Source organism: Schistocerca serialis, chromosome 7 (assembly GCF_023864345.2).
Source record: "Schistocerca serialis cubense isolate TAMUIC-IGC-003099 chromosome 7, iqSchSeri2.2, whole genome shotgun sequence".
In the NCBI taxonomy this organism is placed as follows: Eukaryota; Metazoa; Arthropoda; class Insecta; order Orthoptera; family Acrididae; genus Schistocerca; species Schistocerca serialis.
The window spans coordinates 264,338,122-264,350,614 of record NC_064644.1 but is presented as its reverse complement, the minus strand read 5'-3'; the positions used below and the strand labels follow the sequence as shown (position 1 = coordinate 264,350,614).

General features: G+C 38.0%; 1 protein-coding gene across 3 annotated transcripts in view; it reads left to right on the top strand.

Moving 5' to 3' along the window:
* Positions 1 to 6,575: 6,575 nt before the first annotated feature.
* Positions 6,576 to 12,493, top strand: part of LOC126413337 (protein ABHD18) — a 189,263-nt gene continuing 183,345 nt past the window's right edge. Inside the window, exons 1-2 of one of the 3 annotated variants that reach the window (XR_007575368.1) lie at positions 6,576 to 7,223; positions 7,302 to 7,386. Coding sequence is in view for 1 of the 3 variants with exons in the window: in XM_050083248.1 (XP_049939205.1) it covers positions 7,129 to 7,223; positions 7,302 to 7,386 (180 nt within the window). In the remaining 2 variants the exon portion in view is untranslated. The remainder of the gene's footprint in view (positions 7,224 to 7,301; positions 7,387 to 12,493) is intronic. The other 2 variants (XR_007575367.1, XM_050083248.1) reach the window with 2 other exon arrangements.

Sequence of the window (12,493 nt, the reverse complement as noted above, 5' to 3'; positions counted from 1 at the left end):
TAGATATTGTTACTGATAGTAGCTGTCTTGGGATTTACACAGTAAATATAATAGTGCAACATTGTCTAGAGTGGTATACTTGGTAAGAAATTTAATAAATCACATATCTTTGTCTTATGTAAGGTCAGCCTATTTTGCTTTTTTTCATAGTACTATATTTTATGGGCTTTTATTTTGGGGCAATAGTACACAAGTTCAGCAATAAACTTGTACATTTACAGTGTTCTCCTGTATACAGAGAATAACTCGTAAGAATATCAGCTTAGACAGGCTTTACACTCCTGTGGCACTAGAAATAATAGGTATATTGACATGTCCACTGTAGACTATCAAAATCAATGAAAATGTTCAACAAACTGCCTCTAGAATAAGTGGAAGCTCCATTCGACTTATTTAAGCACAGATGTACAGTTGGTCATCTATTAATTCTTTTTACTCAGTTAATGAGTTCTATGAATGTGTAAATGTGACTGCATAGTGGTAATTGTGTGGAGAGTGTACCTTAATTTCTTTAACACTGTTAATGTGAGACTCCTTGTTCAAATTGTTTTAGCTGAAATATTGTACTTTAGTGTAAATTTATTGTAATTTATTGCATTTTTAGTGTTCATAAATTAATCTTTTTTGTGTACTTACTGTATATTTAAATACATTTGTAAGCTGACATTGTGTAACAGATGACTGACATTGTGCATTCCCTTCCACCTGCTTCACCTGGTGCATTTTTAAGTTTTCTCCTTTCATTGGTTAAATTCAAAACCTCCTGTGATATCCAGGGATTTCCACAAGGCATTGTGTTTTTACCTATTTTATTCTCTTCTGCCTTCACTATTTTATCTCTCAACGCTACCTATTCGTTTCCTACAGTATTCCTTTCTCTTGCTGTATTTAATCGTTGCCTAATGTCCCCTCTGAAACTCACAACAACATCTGGTTCTTTCATCTTACCCATATCCCATCTAGTTAATTTACACTTTTTCGCTATTTCTTCAGTTTTAATCTATAGTTAATAACCAATAAATTATGGATAGAGTCCACATCTGTCCCTGAAAATCTTTTACAGTTTAAAATCTTGCAAAAATCTCAGTCTTAGCATTATATAATCAGTCTAAAATCTTTCAGCGTCTCCAGGTTTATTCCACATACACAACCTGCTTTCATGATTCTTAAAGTAAATGTTAAGGTCAGTTCACATCAGCTGTCATGGCACTGCCACATGAAGGTGTATTCACACTGTCTGTCATGATGCAGAACATCAAGTCAATTCAAGTCACGTGATCACAACTTGCATGGCTGTCCTCAGCTGCCTTTTCTTTTTTTTTTTCATGGTAACTGCGATCTTCACCAGATGATTTTCATACGTATTTAAACATTAAGTGCCTACACACAATGCAGTAGTTATAGACATGGATGCTGGAGTCCACATTTGTGAGACAATGACATTTATTATACTCATTGCCGTGCCGGTACTGCGAATGGCTGAAAGCAAGGGGAAACTACAGCCGTAATTTTTCCCGAGGGCATGCAGCTTTACTGTATGATTACATGATGATGGCGTCCTCTTGGGTAAAATATTCCGGAGGTAAAATAGTCCCCCATTCGGATCTCCGGGTGGGGACTACTCAAGAGGATGTCGTTATCAGGAGAAAGAAAACTGGCGTTCTGCGGATCGGAGCGTGGAATGTCAGATCCCTTAATCGGGCAGGTAGGTTAGAAAATTTAAAAAGGGAAATGGATAGGTTGAAGTTAGATATAGTGGGAATTAGTGAAGTTCGGTGGCAGGAGGAACAAGACTTCTGGTCAGGTGACTACAGGGTTATAAACACAAAATCAAATAGGGGGAATGCAGGAGTAGGTTTAATAATGAATAGGAAAATAGGAATGCAGGTAAGCTACTACAAACAGCATAGTGAACACATTATTGTGGCCAAGATAGATACGAAGCCCACACCTACTACAGTAGTACAAGTTTATATGCCAACTAGCTCTGCAGATGACGAAGAAATTGAAGAAATGTATGATGAAATAAAAGAAATTATTCAGATTGTGAAGGGAGATGAAAATTTAATAGTCATGGGTGACTGGAATTCGAGTGTAGGAAAAGGGAGAGAAGGAAACATAGTAGGTGAATATGGATTGGGGGACAGAAATGAAAGAGGAAGCCGCCTGGTAGAATTTTGCACAGAGCACAACATAATCATAACTAACACTTGGTTTAAGAATCATGAAAGAAGGTTGTATACATGGAAGAACCCTGGAGATACTAAAAGGTATCAGATAGATTATATAGTGGTAAGACAGAGATTTAGGAACCAGGTTTTAAATTGTAAGGCATTTCCAGGGGCAGATGTGGACTCTGACCACAATCTATTGTTTATGACCTGTAGATTAAAACTGAAGAAACTGCAAAAAGGTGGGAATTTAAGGAGATGGAACCTGAATAAACTAAAAGAACCAGAGGTTGTACAGAGATTCAGGGAGAGCATAAGGGAGCAATTGACAGGAATGGGAGAAATAAATACAGTAGAAGAAGAATGGGTAGCTTTGAGGGATGAAGTAGTGAAGGCAGCAGAGGATCAAGTAGGTAAAAAGACGAGGGCTAGTAGAAATCCTTGGGTAACAGAAGAAATATTGAATTTAATTGATGAAAGGAGAAAATATAAAAATGCAGTAAGTGAAACAGGCAAAAAGGAATACAAACGTCTGAAAAATGAGATCGACAGGAAGTGCAAAATGGCTAAGCAGGGACGGCTAGAGGACAAATGTAAGGATGTAGAGGCCTATCTCACTAGGGGTAAGATAGATACCGCCTACAGGAAAATTAAAGAGACCTTTGGAGATAAGAGAACGACTTGTATGAATATCAAGAGCTCAGATGGAAACCCAGTTCTAAGCAAAGAAGGGAAAGCAGAAAGGTGGAAGGAGTATATAGAGGGTCTATACAAGGGCGATGTACTTGAGGACAGTATTATGGAAATTGAAGAGGATGTAGATGAAGATGAAATGGGAGATATGATACTGCGTGAAGAGTTTGACAGAGCACTGAAAGACCTGAGTCGAAACAAAGCCCCCGGAGGAAAGGCAAACCTACGTTTCTAGGATTTGTAGACTTACAGAAAGCTTTTGACAATGTTGACTGGAATACTCTCTTTCAAATTCTAAAGGTGGCAGGGGTAAAATACAGGGAGCGAAAGCCTATTTACAATTTGTACAGAAACCAGATGGCAGTTATAAGAGTCGAGGGACATGAAAGGGAAGCAGTGGTTGGGAAGGGAGTAAGACAGGGTTGTAGCCTCTCCCCGATGTTGTTCAATCTGTATATTGAGCAAGCAGTAAAGGAAACAAAAGAAAAATTCGGAGTAGGTATTAAAATTCATGGAGAAGAAATAAAAACTTTGAGGTTCGCCGATGACATTGTAATTCTGTCAGAGACAGCAAAGGACTTGGAAGAGCAGTTGAATGGAATGGACAGTGTCTTGAAAGGAGGATATAAGATGAACATCAAAAAAAGCAAAACAAGGATAATGGAATGTAGTCTAATTGGGTCGGGTGGTGCTGAGGGAATTAGATTAGGAAATGAGGCACTTAAAGTAGTAAAGGAGTTTTGCTATTTGGGGAGCAAAATAACTGATGATGGTCGAAGTAGAGAGGATATAAAATGTAGGCTGGCAATGGCAAGGAAGGCGTTTCTGAAGAAGAGAAATTTGTTAACATCCAGTATTGATTTAAGTGTCAGGAAGTCATTTCTGAAAGTATTTGTATGGAGTGTGACCATGTATGGAAGTGAAACATGGACGATAAATAGTTTGGACAAGAGGAGAATAGAAGCTTCCGAAATGTGGTGCTACAGAAGAATGCTGAAGATTAGATGGGTAGATCACATAACTAATGAGGAAGTATTGAATAGGATTGGGGAGAAGAGAAGTTTGTGGCGCAACTTGACCAGAAGAAGGGATCGGTTGGTAGGACATGTTCTGAGGCATGAAGGGATCACCAATTTAGTATTGGAGGGCAGTGTGGAGGGTAAAAATCGTAGAGGGAGACCAAGAGATGAATACACTAAGCAGATTCAGAAGGATGTAGGTTGCAGTAGGTACTGGGAGATGAAAAAGCTTGCACAGGATAGAGTAGCATGGAGAGCTGCATCAAACCAGTCTCAGGACTGAAGACCACAACAACTACATATTCAAATAGTTTGCAACTTGCAGAGACTGCTTTGGAGAAGAAAGACAAGAGCAAAACAACACAAAAAAGTGTGGCACCAAGATACGTGGTACATAAGAGGAATGGCACACATTATACAAAGAGCTTGAGGAAGAGGAATCTGCATTTTATACCTATTTTAGAAAGTCTAAGTTCCAATTTTTTTAAAATTTATGACGTCAAATTGCACCCAGAGTTACTGAAAGGAACATGGTGACATTGAAAACTGGCCTGTTTAATGTTTAGTCGCCTGTCCCGTGCAACTTTTCCTCCAGTGGTCATATCTCTCTCAATAACTTTCCCTTTAAGATTTACCGGTTTTCTTTCACATCGTGCATTTGGCTTTTAATAGTTTAAGTGCCTTATTTGTAGTGGTGTTTGCTAGTGAAACCACATAAATATTGACCACTGATGCAAAATGTTTCACACATGATGCAGAGAGCTGCTTAACACTATATAACCCTGCAACAAGCATGTATCACATATTTAAACAAACAACTATAATACATTACGTGCTGTATACTTCACAAAACAGCATTCTGCCACTGTTGCAGTGTCTGCATGTTTCAGTCCATTTCTTTACGAAACACTACAAATACCTAACAGCGTACGCATTCCATTTACTGCTCAATCTGAATCTACCCACAGTACTTTTTTCTCTTCAAGTTGTAACGATATTGCAATCCATTTCATTGTAACATATTAAATACAGTATCGACATGTATAAAAATCCACTTTATAAATGTGGTTGTTTGGTTGATTGATTTGGAGGAGGGAACCAGACAGGGAGGTCATCGATCCCATCAGATTAGGGAAGGATGGGGAAGGGAAGTCAGCCATGCCTTTTCAAAGGAACCATCCCAGCATTTGCCGAAAGTGATTTTGGGAAATCACAGAAAACCTAAACCAGGATAGCTGGCCACAGGTTTGAACCTTCATCCTCACGAATATGAGTTCAGTGTGCTAACCACTGCTTCACCTCACTCGGCTCATAGATGTAGTACATGGGAAGAAATTTAGTAAGCCCTTATTATGAAATTTAGACTGCTGCCTCACTGCTCCAATTAATCTTTCGTCAATTACTACAAAATTACAAATAACGAAACGAAACAGTTTATAACAAGTGACTAAAAATAACGAACAACAACTGATATCAACCATGCAAACCACAACGAAACGTAATATGTAGATGTGTGCATGGCGGTGCATCGGGAGGAAACGAGCTTCAGAGTCACGTGATCAACAATGGGCAATTAGGTCAGTCACAAATATACATGTATGTCGGTAGGTCAGCTATCAATACTTTCTTCCCGATAAGCCTTGACAGTGGCGTGCTGTGATGTGACATGACGAGACAGCCGGTGCGGATACCGCCATTTGAAATGCATAGCACAATGTTTTGATGTGACGTGACGTGATATGATGGCCAGCTGAATTGTCTTTAAGTTACGCTCTGTGCAAAATTCTACCAGACGCGTTCCTCTTTCATTTCTTTCCCCAATCAACATTCACCTACTATTTTTCCTTCTCTTCCTTTGCCTGCTATCGAATTCCAGCTCCTCATCACAATTAAATTTTGGTCTCCCTTAACTATCTGAATAATTTATTTTTGTCTCATCATACGTTTTTCAGTCCCTTCTTCATCTCATGTATAATTCGTATTGTCGAACGTTGTAATATTTTATTTCTTGTTATTATTAAATGTAGTACATTATTAATCGTCTCTAATTATGTCTCTGCCTGAACATCCCTGTCTTCGTAACCACATCCGTATTTGCAATAACATCGTGTGACATAATCCATAGTAGCGCTATGTCGATTTATTGCCCATCATAACGTACCTGCTGTTCATCAAATGATTTATGTGCTGATAAAGTACAATATTACAAAAGTCATCAAATTGAAAGAATTTATTACAACAAAAAAAAGAAAAAAAACCTCGCCCTGATAGAATGACTAGTCGGACTATTCATGGGGCAACCATGAGTAGTTAATCCGAATTCGTGAAGGCAAGCTAATCAAAATCGAGTCTAATTTTTGGAATACACCTTTTTTTTTTTTTTTAAGGAAATCATATTTTACATCTACGTTGGCTAATCTCGGAAGCCTGACATCACATTGTCTTTTAACACATGTACATATAAATATGAAAGTGAACCTTACATATCGCACTACTAGTAGAATGAGTAATAGTGAAGTTTAAACGAATCTCCTACCGTAGTTTATTGGTGTTTTCATGGCTAAGAAAGGAAAATTCAGTTCATGTAGAGTGAGATATTCATGAAAAGGAATGTGTAAGGTAGACGGCAAACGTGATTGCTCATAATCTGAAGACGTCTTCAGTTTCATTCCAAAGTACGGAGTTCTTTGAAAAATTACAGCTGCTGAGAACTGTGGAGTTTTATTCTATTTGCCACGTAACGAATGATAAGATAGCTATAATTAAATTAGCGGAAAGATCCGGGAAGTCAGTGTTCCGAAATGATTGATTAGCGATAGTACCCGCCAGCGCTCTTCTTGGAAAAAAAAAAGAACTTTAAGTAGAATGAATGGACATTCGTTGACAGTGAGTGGAGAAAGATGTGCGATTTGCGACAAGTTACTGAAGGATAAATGGGAGATTCACTGAAAGATGTGTGGCTGATACACAGGAAAATACATTAAAATAGACGACTAATATGTCGCTTGAAGATACTTTCTTACACTGCTGGAAAGTAGAATTGACCAAAAAGTAAAACATCTTCGTGTTGACGAGAAATTGTTAAGAGCCGGATGTGCCTCGGGTGTGAACAACAGGCTTAGCGTCTGCTCGAATTGCCTGTTTGTAGTTCTGTGCAGTAGCATCTGTTCTGTTATCATAAAGTTAAATGCGATTGTAACATGACATATTGCTGCGATCGGTGCACGTAACTACGTGTTGTAAATATGTCTGCTAGCAGTCGTTTGGATCGTGTTTACCGAAATATTTTACAGACAAAATTTTTTACGAAAGGTTGGGGGAATACAGAAAATCTGAAAAGGTAAAAACAAGGAAAGTATGTTGTTACCCTTAGATTTTGTTGCGCCTGACAGATATCAAAACTTTTGTTTTGTTCCAGGCTGTTTGAATTTAGAAAAGTGGTTTCAAGGCGAGAATCTTGTTTTAACTTGGTACCCCCGGATTATCCCGTATCTGTGTTCAAAGTAAGTAACGACGTTCCTCAGTGGTTCGTGAATTACAGTTACACTTGCAAAACATGTGCCTTGAAGTAGGCATGCGGTTATCTGACTTGCAATAGGGATTTTTTTTAAATGTGCATTGTTGTTTGCTAATGATAGACTGTAATGTATACTGACGCAAAAGAAAAAAAAAAAAAAATCTCTGCAGAACGGCAGCAGGACTTGCGGTTAATATGAAACACGTTGTGCAACAGGTAATTCTGTGGCGGCCTAAGGAAGTAATGACGAATTTGTGGCCTTTGTTATTTTGTACTAGCCCTGTACATTGTTGCGAAGTGCATCTACAAAATTACAAAGCCCACGAATTAGTCATTACTTCTTTAGGCTGGCATAAAATTGTCTGGTGCACCTCCTAAGTGGTTGCAATGTCTGTCTAGGTTGAAAATAATTTTATCCAAAAGATGTAAAAGTTTCCTGCTGTAAACTACTGTATGTGGATCGGCCATAGACTTTAATATGTATGTTACTGTAAATATTTCCTGGCTCATGTTGTATTCTTATGTGCGCCAAAACATGCTATAATAAGAGTGTTGTACACACTTGCTTCATGCCTGTTTCATTTTGCTCCAACTACCAGTTGTCAAATGCTGCAACACATTATTTTATTAGATAAAATTGTGAAGTTTCAAAGTCACTCAGTCAAATCCCCACCATGACCATCTTGAATATCCCTAGGCCTATACCATAGTACAATTAGGGAGAAACAGCCTTCAGTCACCAACCAGCAAATCCACGTAAATGCTTCACCTTATGAAGCACTCATGTGGAAGTGAGAAGAAACTGTTCACTACATAACTGGCAGACAGTAAAGAGAAACTTGTGGATGTTTAATGTTATTTTATAGAACAGACCTATTGTAATCTTTGAATACAGTAGTTCAATCACAGTACTTAAATAGAATTAATGTTCCAGTGCACACACACACACACACACACACACACACACACACACACACACACAGTTGACCGAATGAATAAAAAGAGGCCCTTCAGTATTTTATTTACATATTTGTTCAGTGCCACAAATCCATGCATGTAATTCAGAAGTTAAAATGTGTATTCAGTAAGTAGGAGAAAACAACGTAAATAGGCCTACTGTTACATTTCTCTAATATGCTGATTTTTCTCCAGTCTCTACAGCACTGCACTTGGGCAGCTGACCAAGACTGATCTTTGACCATATTTATGCGTAACTATATTTTCATTACAAAATGGAGACTTAATAGACATCTAGAAAGTATATTAATAAAGTGTGCTTTAATAGCACCTTACCCAAGTAAAGCTTAAAAAACATGAATCCATAAGCTTTACATTTTTACATTAAATGATTTTGTATCAGGTATCAATTTATTATTAACTATATTTCAGCATGCTGTATCCCATTGTCTGTATTACCTATGGATGGAGATATCACATTAAATTTTACTGTATTCCATTATGTTACTGACAATAATTCATATCAGGGCACCTATGAAACACACCTGCAATTCTTGAGCTTTACTTGAATCCATGTACCCACTGTCTTCTGAACTTCCTTTTTGGACACTGACTAGGCACTTTGGGAGATTTTATTAGAGGAAGTGTGGATAATGTGTTTGTAACTATTCTGAACTTTAGCCAGATTAACATATGGCCCATCATCTGCTACATGTTCTGGTGATGTATGTGGACAGCCTTAATTAACACTTAATGGGGTCTACTATAACATGAATTAGACTATTATAAACATATTGGCTAGGAACGGTCACAGTGCTTGATTTGTAAAAAGAGAGGCCGTGGTACTGTGACTTCCTGGGGGTTGGGGCAACAGGGTGCTTTTTTGACATTTAGATATCTTAAAGTACTATTTTAACACTTTTTTCCGTAAGAGGTACTGGTACAGCATAATGTTGCGTACCATGACAAATGAAGTACTGAGCAGTCATAATATTAAGTTCTTTGAAAAACTGTCTTAATGATTTTAATTTTAAAATTCGAGAAGTGTTCCAGATACCTTTTTCCTGAAAAAATTTCGAGACCATGAAATTACAGCTTAGAAGCAATTTTACTTCAGTTGGCAGTCGAAGAAGGCATGTAGGCCTATACTTGCTGTCTTTAAATTTAACATGTTTTTATGTACATACTTTGCAAACCGTTTTGCAATCTGTGGGACAGAGTGCTTCTTATCATTCCCTCCCTTTAACTTTCCATTTGCAAAAAATGTGTGAGAAGAACAATGTTAACGAGCCTCCATATGAGCTCCAGTTTCTCTTATATTTTCGTTGTTGTCATTTCACAAGATATAAGTGAGAGGAAGGAGTAATGGCCTATATTTCATGATTCTCTCCTGTAATATCTACCACAGTAGTTTTTTTTTTTTTTTTTTGAGCATGTGTGTAACTGACTAAACTGACTGAATGCACTGTTCTATGTTTGATCTTACCTATCTCATGTATTAATCCAGCCTAGTAAGCATTCCAGGCTGATGAGCGGTACTCCAGAATCTGTCAAACAGATGTTTTGTTTGCCACATCTTCCATGGATGAATTATGTTTTATGACCGTGTAACGTGCTTTTCCTACAGCTAATTTTATGTGAATATTGCATTTCAGGTTCTGTGGACCATTACACATAGTTAATTTACAGTTATTGTTAAATTCAGTGATAATCACTAATACTTTTACATCCATTAATTTAATCACATTAGCAACATGTTGAGTTCTATCTACCATACAGTCCAGAATCATCCGAAATGTCATACAGTAGTTGGAAGCAGGTACTGTAGAAATGTTCAGATGCCCTATGAAAGTCAAGGAACACATCTGACCTCTTTAGATCTTGTGAACAAGCAATTTGAGTCAAAGTTCACAATATCTCTGTTTGTTGAATGCATGTTGATTTCTGTAGAGTAGCCTTTTGTTCACCAATAAAGTCACAATATACTAGTATGAAATGTTTTCATTAATTCTACAACAGATTCATGCCACCAAAGTGTACCCCTAATTATGTGCATCTGACAACCTGTTTTTTGAAAATAGGATTGCCTTAACTGCTCGATACTCTTCGTTGCTGTAATGACATCCAAGATATTGCTGCTAATAGAGCAGCAAATTATTTAACATAATTCATTTAGAATCTTACAGGGGGTCACCCATCTGCCGTGACATGTGATGTAACTATGTTGTGTTGTGTGACATCCTAGAGGCATGTTGTTTGTGAAATGGATTGCGTTTGCAGAGGGCATGTTAGAGGATATGGTGGTGCAATCTAGTGTTTGATGTTTCTTTTTCTAATTCATTTGTGAGTGATTTTAGTATGGCATTGGTTTTTTCCTGTGTAGTACACAGTGTTTTTGGAGGTGGTTGAATTGGGATTTTCAGTAATCCTATTTATCTCGCTGGATCCGGTCACAGCAGAGCAATTTTAGTTGATTTTCTATTCTATGGTGACTTACCTCAGTGTGTGCCATTTCAGCTTTTCTGTATGATTGAACTATATTATGATCACATGCAGTGAAACAGTTTTGGAAGACCGAATTCAGTACAGCAGTTGTCTCTGTCGCCATCCGCTTCATTGTGAGGAGTGATGGGACAACTGTCTGGTTTCGTTCCATCAGTTTTTTCAGTAGAATGAAACTATTATTTATGACCACATCAGCTATACATCTATGTCTCACTCACTGTCCAGGTTCAAGATGTTTCACTTAATGAGAGACAGCCGACTGATTGTTATGTCTATTATGTGAATATTTTTCACTCAGCCTCTGAGCTTGAGTGATTTCATTTATGTATCCACCCCCTCCGGAAACCTGTAAGTGGTACTGCTACCAGCAGCCTACTGCTGCTGCCAGGAGCACAGCTGACTTACGGAGTTGGCTCAGTTGCCAGCGCTTGCAGTGACCAGTGGTACTGGTAATGTGCCACCATTTCACTCTGACTGCGCTCCTGATGAGGGCAGGAGGCTGACGTATAGGGTGCAGGTCACATGCATTTTCAGGGGGCTACATTTAAATGGTTCTTTGAGTGATGGAAATGATCATACCTTTCAGTAAACAGGTTGCAAACAGTTGCCGAAATTCTGTGTCAGCTTTCTGACGTGGCCATTGAACTATGGTGGGTCTGCCTGTCCTTCAGAACCGTGCTCGGCACTTACATTTTTAAGGTGTAATGTACTATGCTTTCAAATTATATCCATTTATATGCTACATTTTTGTCCTCAGAGGTGATTGATTGAGGTTGACTGCAGTTTGTTTCCTATTGTTCTTGCTAAACAAAACCTTTTCTACCTTCTTTAACATTCCTTGTTGCCTCTGTAGTCATTAATGCTATAGCTGGTCTGTGGTCATGGACTCTCAGCTCATTAAGTGGTTTGAAAGTTTTGAGTCTGTTAGTTACTAGGAGGTCAAGGACATGAGTTGGTTCTGTAACTGGATGAAGTATTTTTCCATAAAAATCTTCAGAATGATATTGCATGAATCCCTATATCTGGCACCAGTTTTAACCAGACGACTCTCTCATTCTAAGGGTGCCAAACTAAAGCCACTACTTATTACAATAGCACGGTCAGGGAATTTATCTGCAACATTCTCCAAATTTTCTCAGAAATGCTTTGGAACACAGTACAGCAGCGATTTCATGTTCCATTGATTTCACAAGCAATTGGTACATTTTCAGAGGTATATGGACCAGATGACAACACACAAGTCACGCAGTTCACGTAAATTACGTGTTCACCAAGCACTTTATAGTGTTTTCTAGTTCCAGTTGATCCATCTGCTTTAGTGTAAGGGAATCCATGTGAATTTACTATAATGCTCCTCAAACCACTGTAATATCCATGGAGCTATTTTCCATCTGTGCAAATAATTGAAGGCAGTCTGTTTATTGCCATATGCATTTTGCTGCTTTTATTTGTGAAGCATTTTCAGTGGCCAGTAATACATGTTTCTTTTTAGACATATAATAAATCTATTATGTGGTAGTTACAGTATGTTACTATGTTTCATTTTGTTGTGTTTTAGCCCATGTGTGTCTTATTGGAGATGTGGTCATGAGTCTCCATGCTCCAGTTGGCCAATTTCTGATGTTCTTTCA